A 20,534-nucleotide genomic window follows, 5' to 3' on the forward strand; every position below is an offset into this window, starting at 1 on the left:
GAAACAGAAAGTTTCTTGTTCAATTAGTGCTCCTGAATGTTACTCTTGTTCTCCTTTGGTATTGTTGGACTCATAATGAGACGTTTAATGAAAAATGAATGCAGGAGAGGCAGTTTAACATGGGGCTCTATGGGGACGGACTCACTGCTGGAGACAGCCTCAAGAGGACAAGAGAGGAACTGCAGCTTTGGGACAATGATGATCGTTGTGTGTTCAGGCAGAGATGAGCAGCAGGCTGCAATGGTCTGACAAGCTTATTCCTTTGTAGGACCCATTAGCTTCTGAACCCAGAGCAGCATCCTGTCATATCTGGATCATTCCACTGTGTCCTTGAGAGTTCAGAGAACCTCTAAACCTCTGGAGAGCTGCCATCTGATGATCAAAACATACAGAAGAAAGAGGCTGAGAAAGAAAGAGGGCGATAGGAACGAGACGAGGTGAGAAAGGAGGGATGGAATCAGATGGAGAGATAAGGGGACTCCCCGCAGTCCCAAAACCCTTCACCAGCTGCTGCCTATAATTATCCTGCCGTCACCGCTATATTTAACTCCACCTCCCTGTAAAAGACACGGGTGCTCCAACAGCCACTGGGACCTGCTTGGTTTTCACTCCTCATTCACTTCAGGTGGGTGGAGCCTGCAGGTTGTCTTGTTAAAGAGAGAAATTGTTCCTGAGTCCTAAAAATCTTATTTTTAACGACAGGAACGACAGCCAGGTAGACGTGACTGCGACCGGCCTGTCAATCAACCCAAAAACAAAACAGCATGAATACCTTCTAAATGTAACTAAGGGCTGCATCTAGTGGCCATTGGAGGAACTGCATCTTATCAGACTCAGGATTACTTTATTGATAAGGAGGAAATGTCAGCCCTGAGCTGCACCCATAAACTGTGTATGAGGGCCTGAGAAGTGGACGTAACCTCTCGGTATCCAAAGTGAAGCCGGTTCAGAAGTACCTGCAAACCTGCAATCTTCTAATGGCCAGCAGGGGGCGACTCTCCTGGATGCAAAATAACATGTTAATATACTATTTCATGAAGAATAACCATCTGCTCCCTTCAGGCTTCTGTCTCTATCAGGAAACTGGTAGCATAATAAGTTACATCTCCTGATACATGTAGATTCTTCGACATGGAAGAATATCCTGATATACACATAGTTATACATATTATTATATGATGCATATGTTTTACCGTAGTGCCCGGCCCTGCAGGACATCCTGTTAAACATAAAGAAACTTGTACTCTGGTTTTCTGTTTCTCTTGGAGCTCGTTTTTATAATCACAGGCGGTCTGAACTCACATGACAAATAACGCAGTCGTTTCCAACATCATAATTTAATTCTAGTTCAGCTACAGCACAGTCTAAACATCAACTTCACTGGTTCATGCAGTACGCAACATCTACAGTCAAATCAGGCTGGATTCCCACAGACATCACGGACCGAGACCACAGCGTCACATCATGTGATCTCTGAGCCGACTGACTCCAGGGACGCTCCCAGCTTATTCAATCTACTCCTCCTACCACAATAAAACGGCCAACACGGACACTTCGTACCATCATTACAAATTATATCAAAAGAAGAAGAAAGTCCATTTAAATTATCATCAGCTTGTCAAAACACACAAAACAAACATTGGAATCCATTTCCGGAATGGCGTCATCAGAAACGTAAGCATTAAAATAATTATAACAACAACCTGTACATGTCAGCTTGTACCGTTTCTTTTTTAACAGTAGAAAAAACAGCATTTTGGTTTTCAGGTGCGTCTCATCTTAACAAATGTAAAAAAGTAAATTAAGTTACATGAATGGATCTTTTTTTGACCCTGTGAGACGCAGCAAACAGAAAACAGGACGTCACATCTACTGAAGCAACAACACCCCAGAGGGCTGCAGTGGTCCCTGATTATCCTGTGGTCCTGGTACAGAGCGCCCCCTGGAGTATTAAGGCCTTTATAGCACAAATAAACAGGGTCAAGAATAACAGAACACACGTGTAAAAAGTTATCAGGAGAGTCTTAAACTATTCATAATTTGAATCTCATACGCAACTGAGCTGTGACATTTAATCACTAGTTAATATGCAGTGTTAAAATTGTTATACCACAGAATGAATAACTGATCACATACTTAACTTTGAAAAGCCACTATGTGAGTTTACGTGGCATCGATTCCTTCCTTCGATTTAACCTCTTTATCCCTCATGCTCCAATCTGAGATTTTCATCTTTTAAGTCCGAATCGTTTTGTTATTTTACCATCATCAGAATGTAGTTTTAGAATCCTTGAAGTTTTCTGAGGTTTTCACTTTAAATTCTGTGGTGTTTAAATGTCAACAGGAAGTTTCCAGTAGTGGAAACATTTGTGATCGGGGTTTTAAGTAGATCATTTAAATATTTTAACTGTAAGTATTCCTTCATAATGAATCCAAACTAAAGCACAAGAACAGCATCACGGTGCGTCTCACAGGGTCAAAACAAAAGGAGACAATCTGTGTTCTCCCAGTTTGTGTGTGGACGGTCCAAAGTGACGATACAATCAGATAAATAATGTTTGAGCTTTCTGTCAGAGGATCCACAGTGTTTCAGAGTCCCAGAGGACGGCAGCATGGCCACAAACACAAAGCAAACTGTACGTCTCCGCTCCGCCTGATGGAGACCATCTGCAGACGGCGAAGAGACAAAACTGTCCAAACAGGAAGGAGATAAAGAAATCAAACATGGAGGAAAATCTTAAAAATAAGGCCCCTTAAGAAATTCAAAAAAATAGCTTTAAAAAAGGGAAAAAAAGAGGCACCAAAAAGTCGAGATATCAAAAATGCAGTCAGTCTGTGGTACGAAAACTTCGGGTTTCTCATAAAAACGTGAGCGAGGAAAAGCAGAGGAGCAGCTACATCATCCTGGAGGACGTTCCTGACGGGAAGTGGCCGAGGTGCTGCTTCTGCCTCCGCCCGCGCTTCGTCTTGTTGCACCGCCTGCAGGACAGAACAGGAAGTACAGGTCAGCATGCACCGTGCTGTTTGTAAACACCATCAGGAAATACTAGGGTTGGATGTTTGAGTTAAATGCTAGCTTAGCACTCCTGTGTCTGTGTTAGCACGTTTCATATAGCCTGTAGTCTCCGTCCTGTAGACCTTCCCATTCGTTACTCTTCCTCCTCTCGTGCGGCTCATCGGGAAGCCTCCAACAGCTTCAGCTTGATTCAGAAAGCTGGTTTATTTTAGTCCTTTGAGAACCAGAACCTTCGTTTGCAGTTCTGTAACATACGAGGGTTCACTTCTGCTGTCCCTTTGTTGTGAAGAAATGTTTGTTATTACTGTTCTTTAACGGTCTCTGATTTGTTCCCACCTCGAGGTCGTTCAGCTCTTTAAGGGGGTGTCTGACCTCCGCCCCTCTCGGGTTCAAGCTCAATCTCTACACTCGCGGTGTCACACACTTCTCAGGGCTGTCCCGCTGTCAATCATAAAGTGCATGAGGCCTCTGGATCGGACTTTTTAACGCTGAATTGCAAACTTTCCGTGCGTTTGCGCGTCTGCAGACTTTCCTAGAGTTCACTGTAAAATCTAACACATGTTGAACGTGACTGTCCTCCCTCTAACTGTACACAAAGCAGGCCTGGACGGTGAGAACACCTGTCTGCTGGCGGTTGTGGTTATACGTTTGTAGGGTTGTTGCATCACCTATGGCTGCACTCATCACTGACTGTCTCACCGAGGAACGAAGGAGGAAATATGGAACAAGTCAATCACAGTACTTATTCATCATTCATATCATAAAACTACTTTACTGTCAAACCCTGCAAAGGAGGACTTTAAATACAGAGCTTTAAAGAGAAATGATTAAAGCCTTTTGAGTGTCATCAGTCAGTGTTCGTCCACACTGACACATTTTAATCCTCTAACGTCTTTGTCTAAGTCACTGTGAACGTAGTGATGGGCTCAGGCTGCATGTTAACTACCTGAGCAGCATTTGTGAAGTAGTGATGAGACTCAGCGTACTCGATAGAGGTGCAACGATTAAAACCGATGACAAAATTAGATGCCGACAAAATCAGTTGTTGATAATTAGTTTGTGACATCATCACGCGTGTTCTTCCTGCTGTGCGCGGGCACATCCTTCCTGTCCTCGCTGAGAAGTGTTCATGCTAAACAGCGACCGGGAAGCGACAGGTAAACAAAACAGAGCGCAATGTCAGCAGCCGATGCAAGACCATCGTGTCCTGAAACTTGTAAAGCTGCAAACGCTGCAGAGAAAATGAGCGCCTGAACGTCTGAAGAGAAGGCACGATGGATCTGTGTCTGTCGTTGGTTTGAAACAGACAAAAACTTGTGTTCTTTATTTCCCTTCTGTATCAGTCGGAGCCAAATCAGCAGCACAGTTCACTAAAGACGTCTCTGTGAATGAAGAACTTTTATATTTATTGTCTTTACTGTTAGTGAGCACACGCTTAAAGAACCTCACACTACATTTAAAGCTGCTAAATAACAGACATTACATCATCATCGGATCAGTCGATTAATCACTGCAATAACGATGACTAGTCGACCATCAGAACAGTCGTTAGTGGCAGCCCTCGTACCTGGTGAAGCACATGACCACAGCGACGATGACGGCGATCTGAACGGCTCCGATGATGGCGGCGATGAGGACGTAGTGCAGCTTCTGACCGCTGGGCACCACGTACAGGATGTTAAAGTCCAGCAGCTGATCGCACTGAGGGCCGCCGTACGCTGCCTCGCACCTGAGACACACACACACACACACAGAGACACACACACACACACACACACACACACACACACACACACACACACACACACACACACAAGTTCAGTTTAGAGCCAAACTGTCAAACCCATGTTTTAACTTTAAAAAAGACCAAACGTTGTCATAACTTCGAGGGCTCCGATTGGTCGATGACAGATACACAGGAGTGAATGGGTGTTACCTGCAGGTGGGCAGGTTGTGTCTCATCTCACACTGGCCGTGTTCACAGAACTGGGCGTAGTCTTCGGGACAGGGGGCGGGGACATCCACAAACCCCTCCCCCTCACCAGGCTTAGACACAGCTGAAAGACAGAGTGAAGATCCTTGTTTCTGATTGGCTGTCACAGAGACACACTGTAAAAGGACGGTCTGAGCGCAGGGAGGAGGTCTTACCGTAGATGTCTGGTTTGCTCTTGATGCTGTCGTCCTTCCTGCTTTTATCTAAACCCACAGAAGAAGAAAATGTGGTGAGAAGACAGATTTCTCTTTTCTTTGAGTCTTTGTGATGGATGAGATGAGTTGACCAGTAGGTGGCAGCATCTACACCTCTGCACATCAAACATGATTTATTTTTAAAGCAGGTTCCCTTTAACCTTCGCTCCGTTGCATGTGATCATAACTGTGTTTTAAAGCTTTATGGCTCATCGTGTGTTTATAAAGAGGTAGTGATGCATGGATAGACCCAGATGTGCTTATTACAACATTACTGTGTGTAATAAACTATTTATTACATGTTTATACACATTATAAATGTCGTAAGATGCAAGAACTGTGCAGGGTCAAAACATTTTAATTTGTACAGTAAGCAATAAAGAGGTTAAAATTATTTTTCTGATTATTTTAAAGAAAACGTTTAAAGAGAACGATCAACCTGTGTTTGACTCAGAGGTCTTCACACGAGGTGGGATAAGCCGATGTTCAAGACAAACAACTCCTAAACTCTACATGATGAACGTTTTAACAGCTGCATTAAACACGCCGAGTGGAAAATACAAACAAAATGACGTCTTTCTACACTTTGAACCCGTGACCTTTCCTCTGTGCCCCCCTCAGGTCAAACTCGACACATAGGCTCTCTCGTCTAACAGTGAGCGATTCAGACTCATTATTAATGTGATGTGACCGACCACTAAAGAGAGAAACAGGTCAGCTAATGCTCACACACACACACACACACACACACACACACACACACACACACACACACATTAAGATATTGTCTGGCCTCAGGGCGACGCTTCATCAGCAGAAATGTCCTACTCATAATGGAGGAGTGATATCTGTATCATCTCTCGCTCTCTTTAACACACTCACACGTAAATGAAAAAGTAACAGTCAAAAGGAGGTCCATGTAAAAACTTTCAGTCTCACTTCAGATCAAATAAAAATCTAAACATTTTCCACCAAATAAATAAAGAACTCCACAACCACAAAACAACACACAAAAAATAACTGATGGAGGCAGCAGCAGCTCCTGTTCTCTGTGAGCTAAAATCAGTGTTTTTCTGAATGGAGTCTGGTGTGTCTGCAGAGAGCGATGTAACGTCTGTGTGTGGTTAAAACAATCATCTTCCTCTGTAACAAAAAGGTCTATCTCTGTAGGGATCCTTTCTGTCATGTTGTCACACACTTAGAATAACAATCTGAGCCTGTCAGTGGAAACAACAAGAACTTTTAATGGACGACCTTTGACCCATCAAGGATTATGTTGCAGCCATTACAGCCTGTTTCACTGCTGCAGGATGAACACATCTACTGGAGTGATTCTAAAACTCTTGGTACCTATTTGTCACTTAGACCCCAAGGTGAGTAAAAACAGGACTCAGATCAGGAAATACCCAAATTCCCCTTCGTGTTGGTAAATACACTAAATGTTTTCTTTTCTGTCACCAGCCTGGTCAGATTGTCCACCATTCCCAGACTGCTGCAGGATGAAGACATCTACTGGAGACACTCACACACGGTTTGTTCCTGTGAGTCATTTAAAATATGTTTAAAAAAAGGACCCAGGCTTCAGTTAGACTTTAGTTGTACTGGACGTCTTTCTGCGGATTGATATGGCTGGAAAAAGTCCTCTAGAGTCAGTTATTAAGTAATAACAGACCACACAGTGCGGTGACTGACCAATCAGGATCAAGTACTCAGAAATCTGCTGTATACATATGAATCAGTTACACTGCTGCTGTTATCGCTTTACAGCTGTTTTAACACATATGACATCAACAAAACATTTTTGTGTAGTGGAGGAAGAGGAGGGAGGAAGGATTCGGAAAAAGACAAAAAAGCACCAACGAAGAAGAAACGAGGAAGAGGAGGAATGAAAATGAACAAAGACGAGGATGATAAAAACCGGAGAACAGAAGGTCGTCGTGTTAAAATGTGACCAGCTGGTTGTTCAGTCAGCCGAGTTAATCCTCCCTGTGTGTGTGTGTGTGTGTGTGTGTGTGTGTGTGTGTGTGTATCCGGGTCAGGTCATCATTCAATATAGATGAGCTGAAAAACAGCACATCAGACTATTTTACCTCCCTTTTCTTGACCCCTCCTCACATCCTTCATGTCTCCTCACTTCCTCCTCCCTCTTCCTACCATCCTTCTTTCATCTCCTCTTCCTTGTTTTAAGCTGCCTGTTCTCTTCCTACACTCACATTCCTACTTCTTCTCTCCTCCTCTTTTCCTCCCCCCTCCTGTCATCTATCCTCTTCTCCATTTTCTCTTCCTCTTCTTATCCTGCCATCTCCTCTTTCTTTCCCATCCTTTTTTTCGTCCTCATCTTTTCTTGGTTCTTTTCCTTCTTTCTCCCTTTTCTTTTGCCTCCTTTTCTCCTCCTCTTTCTCTCTTTCTTCTTTTCTTTTTTAACCTCTTTTCCGGAATCTTCCGCTTTCTTCCTTTCCTGTTCCATCTCCTCCACCTCTTCTCCATTTTCTTTTCCTGTATCCCGTCATCTTTCCTTTCTTGTCTTCCATTTTCTTCTTCTCTTTATATCCTTCTCTCTCTCTTTTAACTTGCTCCTCATCCTTCTTTCCTCTTACCCATTTCCATCCTTTCTTACTTTCTCCTCTTTTCTCTTTACCCTTTTCTTTTCTCTTATTTTCCCTCATCTCTCCTTTCCTCATCTTTTCTCCTCCTTTCTCTCCTTCTCTAACCATCCCTGCCTGTTCTTTCTCCTCCATCTCTCCTCCTCTTCTTATGCCATCTTCCTCTCTCCCTCTTTCTCTTCTTGTTATCCTCCTTTTCTACTCCTCCACTCCATCTTCTTCTCCTTTGATATCCTCCTGTCTCCTCTCTTATTGTACCGTTTCTTCTTCTGCCTTCCGTTCATGTTTGGTCTTTTATCCATCCTTCCTTCTTTCCTTCCTTCCCTCCTTCTCCGGTTTGTTTTCCCTTTTTCCATGTCTTTTCCCTCCTTCCCTCCTTCATATTTCATCCTCTTCCTTCTTTCCTTTTTTTGACCATCTCTCCTCCTCTTATCTCTCTTTTACTCTCTTCTTTGTCCTCGCTTCCTACTCCACTCATCTTTCCTTCTCATCTGTCTCTTCCTTTTCTTTTTCCCCTTATTCCAAACCCCTTTCTCCTCCATGTCTCCTCCTCTTCTTTCTGCCATTTTATTTTCTCTCCTCTCCCTTTTCTTCCTCCACTTTTCCTTAACCTCCATCCCTCCTTTTTCCTCGATCCTTCCCGTCTTCATTTCTAGCTGTCTCCTCTTTTCTTTTCTTTTCCTTATTCTATTTTCCTCTTTCCTCCTCCTCCTCCTCCTCCTCCTCCTCCTCCTCATGTGTGTGTGTGTGTGTGTTTGGTGACCTGATATCAGCATCTTTCCCGCCCCTGCAGCAGAGTGTGTCGTGCAGCTTCCTGTGTTGTGTTTCCTCCTCACCTTGGCAGCGGCCCACGTGCTTGATGTCGATCTTCAGCTGTTTGAGGCAGGACGCCTCCCGCACGTGGCACGGCGTGTCGTAGGTGACGCCATCGCCGCCGCACACCGGGTTGTCGTTGTGGCCGTTACACACGATGTTACACATGCAGCTGGACACACACACAAACACAGGTTAACACATCAGAATCATCCCAGCTGTGAGGTCAGAGCATGTTAAAATCATACATCGTGTGTGTGTGTGTGTGTGTGTGTGTGTGTGTGTGTGTGTACTAACAGCATATCCTCAGAGTCTTCGTCACACTCGGCTCCAAACTTGCAGTTTCCACATTTGGAGACTTTCTTCCCGCGACCGGATCCTTCATCGTCTGACCAACACAAAACAAACAGACACGGCCTCACAGTGAAAATGTGGATATAAAGAGGCGTCACGAGTTCCCTCCGAACATCTATCGCACATTATTTCTTTGCTCTCATGTGTGCGCTGTGTGAAGAGGAATACAAACATGGAGGAGTATACGGGCCGAGCATTACAGCAAAACATCAGAGTCGAGAGAAGATTTGTTTTCTCACAGCAAAAACAAAACTTTGAACTTTCAGTAGGAGAGAAAATAATGTTTTGTTCCTGTTTTTTAATGTCAATGATTTGAACATGTTGACGATAAGCATCCCAGAAAAGTTCCCTGCTGCCATCAAAAGATTAACTCTTTCTCTCGTGTAAACTGTCCGTGCTGAAGTGCTTCATTGTTTCTTTATATAATATTACAACTGATACGACGTTTTCACAACGTTAACGCATAAAGCATTGATCTGTTGATTTAAAAAGGATGAGCTGTCGGTCCTACAACCAGTTTAGAACGACAGCACAAATCAAGAGACCACTAATAACTATAACTATTATTATTATTCTTTTCTGGCATTTCGTAGTTCGTAGCACAAAAACAAATGAAAGCATGAAGCTGTTTACCTCCATCACCAGATCCTGATCCCCCGTCTGAAAGACACAGAGACGTTATGATCAGCTGACAGGAAGTACTTCTCATCCCAACACAAAACAAAACGTCTCTGTGTTACACAACGCTTCATCTTCATCAACATGACGGGCTGAAAATAATCTTTAAGGCTCGTCTGAGCTCCTCTTGAGGGGAAAACTGAACCTGTTGTTCTTTACTGTTCAGCCTCATTTCAATACACTGAATGTAAAGATTCCTGAATCAGGAGGTCACATTAAAGCTCCTGAAATAACCCAGCGTGTGTGCGTGTGTTACCGTGGTAACAGGGTCCCTCTGACACGATGGTGATGGCTCTCTGTTTCTTGCAGGCGGCCCTCCTGAGGAAACACTCGTTCTGGTACGTGTCTCCGTTGGACCCGCACACAGGGACGTACTTCTTATGACACTGAAACACAAACAATTCAATCATCATAATTCTGTTTAATTCAATAAGTAAATTAAATTCACTTAAGAAACGTGAAAGCAGCTCTTTGTCCCCCAGTTTCTGCCCCTCTGGATACACGTTTAAAAATCTCACAAGGTTATCGTTTGTTGTGAAGCTCTGTTTGACCCCAGAGAGATTAATGAACACATCCAGTTAAGGTAGAAGAATCTAAAGTGTGTGTGTGTGTGTGTGTGTGTGTTCTTATTTAGTCTACTTTTGGGGACAGCTGTCAGACAAAAGATTTGGGGCCACGTCTCCATCTGGGGACAAAAGCCATATCTCTAATTGGGAAAATCTGATGTGGGTCAGTGGTTAAAGGTAAAGGTTTCCGTTAGTCTCCAGGAAATGTCAGTCTATGTGTGTCCTCAAAAGTGACCTAAACGTGTGTGTGTGTGTGCGTGTGACTCACATGGAACTGGCACACACACTTGATGTCGGCTCCGTTCTCGCGGCAGGTTCCTCCGAAGCGACACGTCCCGGCGTCACACACACGCAGGTCGCTCTTCTTCTCCGACAGATCTGAAAAGAAAAGAACAAAACAAACTCATCACAAGGTTGATTTTAGCAGATTAGGGTTCTTTAACCAGACACCAGGCTTACACTTTCTACAGGTGGGCTGAGATCTGTCTCACTACAGCGCTATGAAGCCACAACAAACAGATGTTACTGAGATTTAATGACAATAAACAGGCTGAGAGGATGCTGAGAGAACTACATCAGGAGGCAGGGTTGTAAACAGGCCGAGTTCATGCTCTGTCAGGTCTGTCTGCGAGACGAGAAGAACTCTACTTTAAAATGACTGTTTTTTGAATGGGGTTTGGTTTGAACATTTCCATGCCTCATCAGGAGACTTAAATATGGATCACAGAGGATATGAAACCATCAGTTTCAGAGGACACTGAACCCAGCTGGAGATGTCTCAGTCTGAACACTAATATGTCTGTAAATGAACCAACAGAGACCACATGAAACACACACACACACACACACATACACACATACACACATACACACACACACACACACACACACACACATACACACATACACACATACACACATACACACACACACACATACACACACACACACACATACACACACACACACACACACACACACACACACACACATACACACATACACACATACACACACACACACACACACACACACATACACGCATACACACACACACACATACACACATACACACATACACACATACACACATACACACTCACACACACAGACCACGGGAAACATTGAAACAACCAATACACACAAACTATTATCCAGGGTAGTAATTTCCTGATGGCAGCTGATTGGTCAGCAGCACCCCAGGCTAGCCAATTAGAGCAGGTAATTACAGGGGTCGTGACCCCCGCCTCCCCTGTAATTAGTAAATACCTCAGTGTGCTGAGGCAGCCCGATCAGCGTGCTGACACACAGAGGCTACTGTGGGACGGACAGATAACAGACACACTGTTCCCAGGATCCTCTCTGCAGACCGGAGGCCTGTTACTGCGTTTAAACGGGATTTCTGCATCACTGCTGAACAGACTCTTTAAAGTCTCTTTAAAAACAAAGTTATTCTCACTTCCTGTCATGGCGCTGTGGCAGGTGAGATTTACTTTGCTCCAGAGTGATGACTTGATTACGCAACTAAATTAATTTTCGTCAAAAGTGACGCCTGGTTTCTTGTTTATCAAGTAACAATGCTACAATCATGCTAGCAGCTCTGCACTGAGGCACAGTGGTGCTTTGTGTTGAATGGCAATGCTAACATGCTCATGTGTAGCCTGTTCTGCCATCTTGGTTTAGGGTGTTAGCATGCTAACATTTTCTCTTTAGCAGTAAACAGAAAATGCACCTGATGCTAAAGTCATCACTTCTGCACATATGTGGTCACAAAGCAAAGTTTTGGACGCATTAAAGTGTTGACCTGATGCTGCTGCTGAAGACAGAGGATCTCAGAGTTATTTGAACTCTTACATTTATAAACCACCATGTTGTTAGCACGTGTACAGCTGTTCTGGTTTCAGCTTCTTTGCTTCGAGTTTTTCTCGGTTAACTCATCAGAGCTCCTGTGAGGAGTTTTTCTCTGGTTATGGAACAGACTGAAATTCATTCTGATGACTCTTTATGAGCTACAGAAGCAAACCAGACCATCAGAGACAACATTGATTATTTACATATAGTTATTATTAATGCCTGAGTGAGTGAGAAGCAAGTGACACATGTGACTGTTAAAGAAAGCAGGATGAGACTTTAGGTTAAAAACCACCACTTAAGCATGAACAGGACGAAATCCTCTTTACAGACGCAGCCGAGGCTGCGCAGTGTTACAATAGATATCGTGTTTGAATGTTTCTTTCTTTTCGTCATCTGAACAAAGCTTTGCATGTAGCTACTTCTGTCACTCATGGCTGGTATAAAAAGTCTGACAGAACTGTGGTTTATATACACCGCAGAATTATTCCACACTCTGGTTTATTACATTTACTGAGAATGATGAAATATGTGCTTTTTCTAAAACATAAAACGACCTGAATCCAACTTTTTAGACAGAACATGAAATACAGAGAAATAAAAACTCATAGAAGCAACAGTTAGTTGATGAATGATTGAATGAAATGTTCATTTAAAACCAACAGGGTCAAAGAGCCTGCTGCTGAAAGCCTGGTGATCATCCACAACAAGCCAACATGGACGTCACAAAAAAGGTAAAGCTTCAAACTTCACAACAAACCTAACCAACCAACGCGACCAAACTTCTAACACAACGTAAACATGACTGAACATCAATCGTTTCTACGTTTCACCAAAAATGGCAAGAAATTAAAGAAGCATTGATGAGGATTTGTAAAAGGATCTGCAGGACTGTGAGGCGGGTCAGGTCTCATCCTGTCAGCAGGTCCTCATCTCTCCTTCCTCTGGAGCATTTTAAACATCTACACCCGCCACAGCTTTTTAATAACGCTCTGTTGCTATAGTTACCAACCTCTCATCTGACAGCCATTTGTTGCATCAGCAGTCACAGCTTGTTTACAGCGTCAGACCGGTCTGCAGAGACCCCGACACAGAGGCTCTGTGGGGAAAGCCTCCGTTTACACACTGACAACACTAAACACAACCTGCATACAGCTGTGTGTTGAAGTTCAGCATGGTGTGGAGATGACTGTCGCATCTGGAGAACCACTGAAGCAAGGCACCTCAGTCAGGCACTAAAGGTAGAACGTAGGTTAGCAGCTTCATTTGAGCTGAAGTCAGAGACAGCCCGCGTACAGTGTTCTAATGACGAACAGAAAGGAAGCTCGAGTCTGAGGATGTAGAATTATAACAATCTTACGGCACCATCCACACCACATGAAGGAGAGCCGAGTTCTCCTCAGAGGTCTCCTCCTCTCCTGGTCATTAGAGCCTGGCGATGAACTGAATTCATCAATAAAGTGTTATCTTTGGTGCAGGATGACGTCTGTAGGACGGTATGAATACTTCAGTGCATCCTGAGCTCCTGTAGCTGAAAGCGAGCATTTCCTCCAGACACGTTACATGTCAACGTGATGGCACGTGCTAGTAGTGCTAACAAACATGAGGAGTTTGCGCCCCGGAAGGCCCCTCAGCTGTCTGGTTTCATTTTGCCAGTCCGACCTCGAGTAAACCGCTGTCCACTGTGAAGTCTTTCTACAGTCTGTGGCAGCTACGAGCCGACAGAGGGACGGTGAGGTGGGAGAGGTGTGCAACACCTGCTGAGGACAGCTGTGCATGAAAACATCTGCTGGAAAATGAGCTAACATAAGCATCATCAACACAATTCAAACCGCAACTCTGATGTGTGAATAATCGCCCAGAACAAGAGTTGATCAAAGCTGAGGAAAACACTAAATAAAGCAGTGTCGTGTTAAAAATCGTCTCTGTGACATACTTCCTCTAAACTCCACGCATCACCTAGCAGTACTCGAGATACACAAAGTCTCTCTTTACGCAGACGATGTGTTTCTCTATTTTACCAATATCTTTAAGTCTTTACCTCAGATGTTACAAGTTATTATTCAGTTCAGTAGTTGGCTCTTTCCAGCAGCTGAAACTGAAGTTAAATCACATAAAGGTTAATAAGTGTTTTCTTTTTGTGCAGCTTCGTTTTATGTCGTTTGCTTTTTGTAAAATGGATTTTAAAAAGGAGAACTGAGCACAGTAACATTCAGAAACCAGTATCATAGTCAAGGTATCGTTATACAGCTCCGGGATGTTCCTTACATCAGCATCTCTCTCTGCACGTCAGGGCCGCCCAATCCAGACCTGAACCCCATTAAAACCTCCTGAGTGTGATCAAGAGGAAGACGGACGGTCACAGAGCCGAGCTGCTCCACGAGCGGCCTGGCGTCACCCAGCAGCACGGAGACCGACTGGAGGAGAGCATGCAGAGAGAGCTGTGATTACAAACCAGGTGATTCACCAAACACTGACCTCTGAACTCTTCCTCAGTTCAAACATTAGTCTGCTGTTGTTCAAACATCAACTTGTTTTCTTTGCATTATTCAGCTCTGAAAAACATCTTCTGGTTTTTTAACCAGTTGTTACTTTCTGCAAATCAAAGACCTCAATGAGAAGATTTAGTTTGGAAGGAGGAGAAATGTTTACAATCAAACTAAAGTTCATTTCACACGAACACAAACCGATCAATAGATAAATATAGAGCTCTATAACCAGCCTGATGGATAACAGACGAAGAAGAGGCCTCAGACCAGCAACATTCAGAGCTGTAAACTCCAGTATTGTTTGTTGGCTCAGCATGAAGCATCAAGCGGTTCTCACCCCGGGGACAGGGACTGCCTAAGGGCTACCAAACTCAAGGTGGAATCAGGTTCCTGCTCTCCAAAGGCAGGTTAAGCTTATTATAAGATTATTGTGGTCTCGTAAAAGTTTCAGCATTTAAAAGTGACTAAAAACTCTTCAGGCTAAATCATGTTTGACAGGTAACCAGGTAACCAGGTAACAGATTGGATTTAGCTGCTAAACAGGTGAGTTAGCAGAAGAGATGTGTGCAGAAGCTGATCTGAGGCCAGTCGCTGAGTGAAGTCAAACTGAGAGGAAGAGCTGAGGGTCGCTGAAGCGAGGGCTGACGAACCTCCTCTCTCTCTCTGTCTCTGTACGTCTCTCGACCTTTTACGCTCTGCTGACTTCATTATCTCTCTGCCTGTTTTTCTTAACCCTAACCTACATCCAGAGACACTGCAGCTACAGGACGGGGCCAGAAGTATGTGGACACCTGATTCACTTCAACTGAGGGCTTTATTATCTGCAGGTCTGAGTTGTGGTTTAGATCAGCGTTCAGACCAGTCGAGTCCTTCCACACCCACCCACATAGGTGTGTAACTTACAGAGAGGCATCTTTGTAAAGGAGCATTTCCATTTCATCTTAAGGTCATGTTCATTCCTTCTTTATCTGTAAAGGTCTTCACCTCTCTGAAACAAACCGTCCAAGAAATTAAAGCGGGTTAAAAACACTGAAGAAAACAGTTTCACGTTTAAAAACTGTCCGTGTGACGGCTTCAAACTGAGCTCCTGCTCCCTGCGGCTCAGCTTGATTCTGAGTTCACTGAAGATCCAGAGGTCACATGGCTAAAGTCCCTCATGCCGTTAAAAGACAGAGTTAAAAACGATGACATGAAACAGTCCGAATAAGGTTCGGTTGTTGTCTCTGCTGACGTCTTAGAGCTGAATGAGGTAACACAATGGTGACTGAGCCGGCCCACTGACTTGCAGTATATAGTATTATTATGGTCTGGGTGTCTGTGGAGGCATTCGTGGAAAAAGTCTCCTCTCGCCGTTCCTCCTCTCCTCTGCTACTCGGGAACAGAACGCTGCAGGAGCCCCATTTGTCCACAGAGCTGTCAATCATGAGGCCACACCCCCTTTTTATAGCATCAAATAACTAATTAAAAGTAAACGTGTCAGAAAAATGAACACTTGGACATAAATCAGCAGGATAAGAACTAACTATAATGACAGAAACCATGTTTGAGAAAAATGTATTTGACGTGTATTTTGATTTTATGGTTTGACTCATGTCCCATCTGTTCACATGGAGGAGGCGGGCTTTATGAGCAGAGAGGGTTTGGCTTCACTTTTAGGGAGCTGTCATGTCGGCCATCTTTATACCGTCTATAGTCTTAAGTTTGTAAACTGCATGTGGCTCTAGAGAAACAGTGGCAGAGTGGTGCGTCTTCACAAGAGAACATCTGTGGCTGAGCTGAAGTGGGCGGACATGTTTGGAGAGTTCAGAACTTCTGAAAATAGAATCAAAAACATTTCATCCTTTAGATCCTTAAAAAACTTAAAGCCACACTTTCAGACAGATCCGCGTTTTATTTCTAGATTTAGATCAGAGACGAAAAGATCTGTGTGAGTGCAGCCGGTGAACACATTAAAACATACTCCCTGACAGTCTGCTGTTATTCTTTCATTTTTACTGCCATCAAACCTCGTGTTAAGGCTTCAACTAGCAACATGTCAGTCTGTCTGACTTCCTGTTTGTGACTCAGCTCCAAGCGCAGTGGTTCCTACTGAAGACGTTAATCTATTAGAACACCACGGAAGAGAAGATCGGATCTTTGTGGGGACTGTTTTCAGCAGCGGATTAATCCACAGGTGCAGCAGGTGGATGGTGTTTACAGTGAACTATAAAAACACAAAAAGCCCACTAACACCCGCTAACACCCGCTAACACCCGCTAACACCCGCTAACACTCAGCTTTTTGCTTGGTGGGAAAGGACCCGGGTCACATGACTCTGCAGCAGACCCAGGGAATTATCGCCTCGGCTCCGATCGGCATTGATGGGAACACAAAACCTGTGTCTCCAAGCTAATCTCCGCCCCCTTTCCAGCATGATGCTGTGCTCCGTCGGTAACTGCTGCGACTCCTCGTCATCTCAGCTGCAAACTCCGCCCGTCTCCGTCCGAGCAGCGCTCGAACATCGTTCCAAATTTGTCGCCACTGAGTTTGATAAACAGACTGAATGAGTAATAGAGACAATAAAGACCTAACCACCGTAACACCTTCACTGGTTACTAACCCTGTCTCCAGAGCGTTTGTGACGTCAGACGGTGACGCAGCAGAAAAGAGACCGACAGGAAGATACTTCACTGGCAATGGGAAAAGAGACAATCGGCATTTATTTGCAGATCTTCCCGAGTCTGAAAAACCTGCATCAACGCGCTCATTCCGGTGGGACGGGGGTGTAAGTCATAGCCATAAAGTCTGACTTTTGCGATGTGTTTACTGCAAATGCTGATGTTGCTTTGCAGCAGGAACTGGGTGTGTACTTGGATTTAGGTGCGTTTGATTCCACAGTAGGAACAGGCCAACGCTGATCACTGTTATCTACAAACTTTAACACAATCCAATACGGCGATATAATATCACCCGGCCCTTTATCAACCCTTTTTTTTAACACCAGCTCTATGACACAAGTAAACGTCAGACTGTGACACACACAAGACAAGTTAGAGAACATAAACAGAGTGAGCCTTTAAAGTTTACTGGTGATGTGGTATCTATAAGTACTCGTACATATAGGCTGAACCACACACACACAAACACGCACACACACGGTACCCACTCATTTAACCTCGCCCTGTTCCTCCACCCTGTCATTAAGAGCTAAAATAGAACCCAGTTAAAGTGAGGAGTGGTCACACACACACACACACACACACACAGGCTGTAATATGAAGGCCTTGAACTGAGACACACACACACACACACACACACACACACACACACACTTCAGTGACGGACATGGCTGCATTACAGGTGTTGTTATTGACTTCAGTGACAACAGCTGCATCACGTGATGAGCAGCACTGAAACGTCCAATAAGAGGTGACAGAGAGGGTGGGATAAATAAAGATGTCTTTGACCTCTGACCTCCACATCGAGAGTATCAAAGAACCCCACCTGCACCACCGCCTTCAGACCGAGAGACCGGAAGTGCACCGAAACGAGTCCAGGTGTAAACAGGATATGAGTCTCACCTGGGCAGTCGGAGGCCTTCCCAGGGCCGCAGTCCTCTCTGCTGCGGGGGAACGAGCTCCGGACGGCGGGGAGAACCAGCAGGACCAGCAGGCAGCAGGACCAGGACCAGGACCAGGACCAGGAGAAGCGGCACACCGGAGCCATGATGGAGGACGATGCAGGGAGGGACGGGGGACGGATTGGGGGATAGTGACTGACAGAGGGGAGAGATAGAGACTGAAAGGTGTGAGAGACTTAAAGAGCGAAATACTGAGATAAAGAAATATAAGTAGATAGAGTACTATAGAGGTAGGTGTGTTTCGGGATAGATAGATAGATAGATAGATAGATAGATAGATGCAAAGATAGATAGATGCAAAGATAGATAGATGCAAAGAAAGATAGATGCGTAAAAAGAGGATAAAAGGGTAAAGAAAGCGAAAAAATGAATGAAAATATTCAGTTTTTCTGGATTTGTCCTTTAAAAAAACCTCAACAGAAAAACACGCCGCAGAAAACGAGGAATAATGAAGTCCTGCAGCCAGAAACAGCGTTAAATCCTAATGTTGAGCAGTGTTTCCTTCTGTTTTACCAAAGCTGCTCCCTGTGCCTCTCAGGGGGAAGACTTCATCAAACGGAGGAGAATAAGGCTGGAAAACACGAAGAGAAAGCCGGTAAACCGAGCCCAGGATAACAAAGCAAAGCAGGGCCTGGGGCTTCACACACCGACCCCCCACACCTCCGCCACCCCCTTAAACCAGTCTGCTCACAGCCCCGACTGAGCCTCCATCCCCCAGCCCCGCTGCCTCGCACTCAAACCGGCGGGGAGAACCGCGGAGCGCCGCGGAAGAAAAGATCCAGGTGAAGGTCCGGAGGGGCTTCCAGCAGCATCCAGGCCGAGGAGGAGCGAGTGTGCGCCGGGGAGGATGGACGGATGCGGTACGCTAGCTCGGTAGGTCGGTCGGTGGGTCGGACTGGGACTCCTTTTTTTTTTTTTTGTCCTCCTGTTCTTCCTCCACTGAATCACATCAACAAAGGCTGAGACCACGTGACCTGCAGGAGACCACTCCCACAGAGAGCGAGAGAGAGCGAGAGAGAGAGACGGTAGGCTGCTCCTAATAGAATAATAATGATAAATAATGAAAATAAAAATAATAATGATGATGATGAGAATAATAATACAATTATTTAAACTTATTTTTTAAGTATTAAAAAAAGAACTGACAGATCGAACATTAGAACAAGGACAGAGAGCTTTGATATAAAGCTTTGCCATATTTAGCTTTATTCAAAATAAAAAGTTATTTGATCGAACCCAAATTAAAATATGAAATGCATCACAAATAATAAGAATAACTGCTCCAACATAAATAGAACACACTCTTTATAACAGCAGAACCTGAGAATCACGTTTCTAAGTTTTCTTCAGTATCAAAGTAATCCGGTGATCTTCTGTATGTCTGTGTTACAATGCTAACAGGAGATGCTAACAGCTCATGCTGCAGACTGTTAACTGACTGACCTCACTGTTAACTCTATTCGACATAGAGCAACAAATTTAGTCTTAAAATATTGAAAACTAAAAACTTACCTGAAGCCGTTTTCTTACATGCAGTGCTGGAATGAGTCACGAGGGGGCAGTAAACAGCTGTTAAAACCCAAACGGCCACAATTTAACCAGCATCCCCCTGACTGAAACATTCTTACACTGGAATTATTATTTCTGAGAATATTTTGTGATTAACAAGACAAACAGAAACTTAATTCATCTTTAAATTATGATTAAAAACATAAATACGGTTTAATAAACACCGTAACGTGTTAAAGTGTGTCTGTGTGATTGCACACAGTGACAAACACAACAGTGTTCTTAATGTAGTAATGTGCAGTGTCCAGCAGGCGGCGCTGTCTGCCTGCAGAACAAGAAACAGTGACCTGCTCCACCTGCCCAAATACGGCTTAGACCAGGTACAGAACATCTTTCAGTCCAGATCACGAGAGAGAAAACTAAAGTAACATTTGAAGTTAACTGACGCAGAGAATGTTTAAAATGAAGCCAAATATAACTTCTATCTGTCTGCCCGAAAACACAATGATTTCCACTTACTCCACATAAAGACAACATTCAATGATCAGATAAAAGTCTTTTATAATAAAACTAAATAAGATTTAATTTGTGCCTGAAGAATTAAAAACCCAAAGTGTTTAGAATAATGTTAAAGTGTTAAACCGAGTAAACAAAAGTCCTGCTTTCAAAATAAAAGCACCAAAGTATATATTAGTATTTAAATAGTGATCATAATGCAGATGTTGATTATATTTATTGATACATTCATGTGTTCATCACTTTAATGTTGCAGCAGGTAAAGGTGGAGAAAATGTTAATGCATGTATTTAATATGTTTTTAATATGTATTCATCTGAATGTGTAACGGAA

The 20,534-nt window shown here is 43.9% G+C and overlaps 1 protein-coding gene across 1 annotated transcript; it reads right to left on the reverse strand.

Moving 5' to 3' along the window:
• Positions 1–1,198: 1,198 nt before the first annotated feature.
• LOC138595971 (tomoregulin-1-like) lies at positions 1,199–18,815 on the reverse strand. The gene is made up of 10 exons (XM_069667521.1): positions 18,118–18,815; positions 10,486–10,595; positions 9,908–10,037; positions 9,607–9,633; positions 8,917–9,007; positions 8,643–8,791; positions 5,165–5,212; positions 4,953–5,073; positions 4,584–4,745; positions 1,199–2,979 (listed from the first exon to the last, which is right to left on the reverse strand). The coding sequence occupies exons 1-10, from the start codon at positions 18,260–18,262 to the stop codon at positions 2,895–2,897; spliced, it is 1,068 nt and encodes a 355-aa protein (XP_069523622.1). The 5' UTR covers positions 18,263–18,815; the 3' UTR covers positions 1,199–2,894.
• Between the last annotated feature and the right edge of the window lie 1,719 nt (positions 18,816–20,534).

Source organism: Semicossyphus pulcher, unplaced genomic scaffold (genome assembly GCF_022749685.1).
Source record: "Semicossyphus pulcher isolate SPU_LCO1_2020_fin unplaced genomic scaffold, fSemPul1.0.p SCAF_18, whole genome shotgun sequence".
Lineage (NCBI taxonomy): Eukaryota > Metazoa > Chordata > Actinopteri > Labriformes > Labridae > Semicossyphus > Semicossyphus pulcher.

Excerpts from the sequence above, each read along its gene's own strand:
- LOC138595971 (XM_069667521.1), bottom strand. The coding sequence starts at position 18,262 with ATGGCTCCGGTGTGCCGCTTCTCCTGGTCCTGGTCCTGGTCCTGGTCC. Across the intron at positions 9,634-9,907 it reads AGAGGGACCCTGTTACCACG|ACGGGGGATCAGGATCTGGT; the intron begins GTAACACACGCA and ends TGTGTCTTTCAG. Across the intron at positions 5,213-8,642 it reads GCACGTGGGCCGCTGCCAAG|ATAAAAGCAGGAAGGACGAC; the intron begins GTGAGGAGGAAA and ends CTGTGGGTTTAG.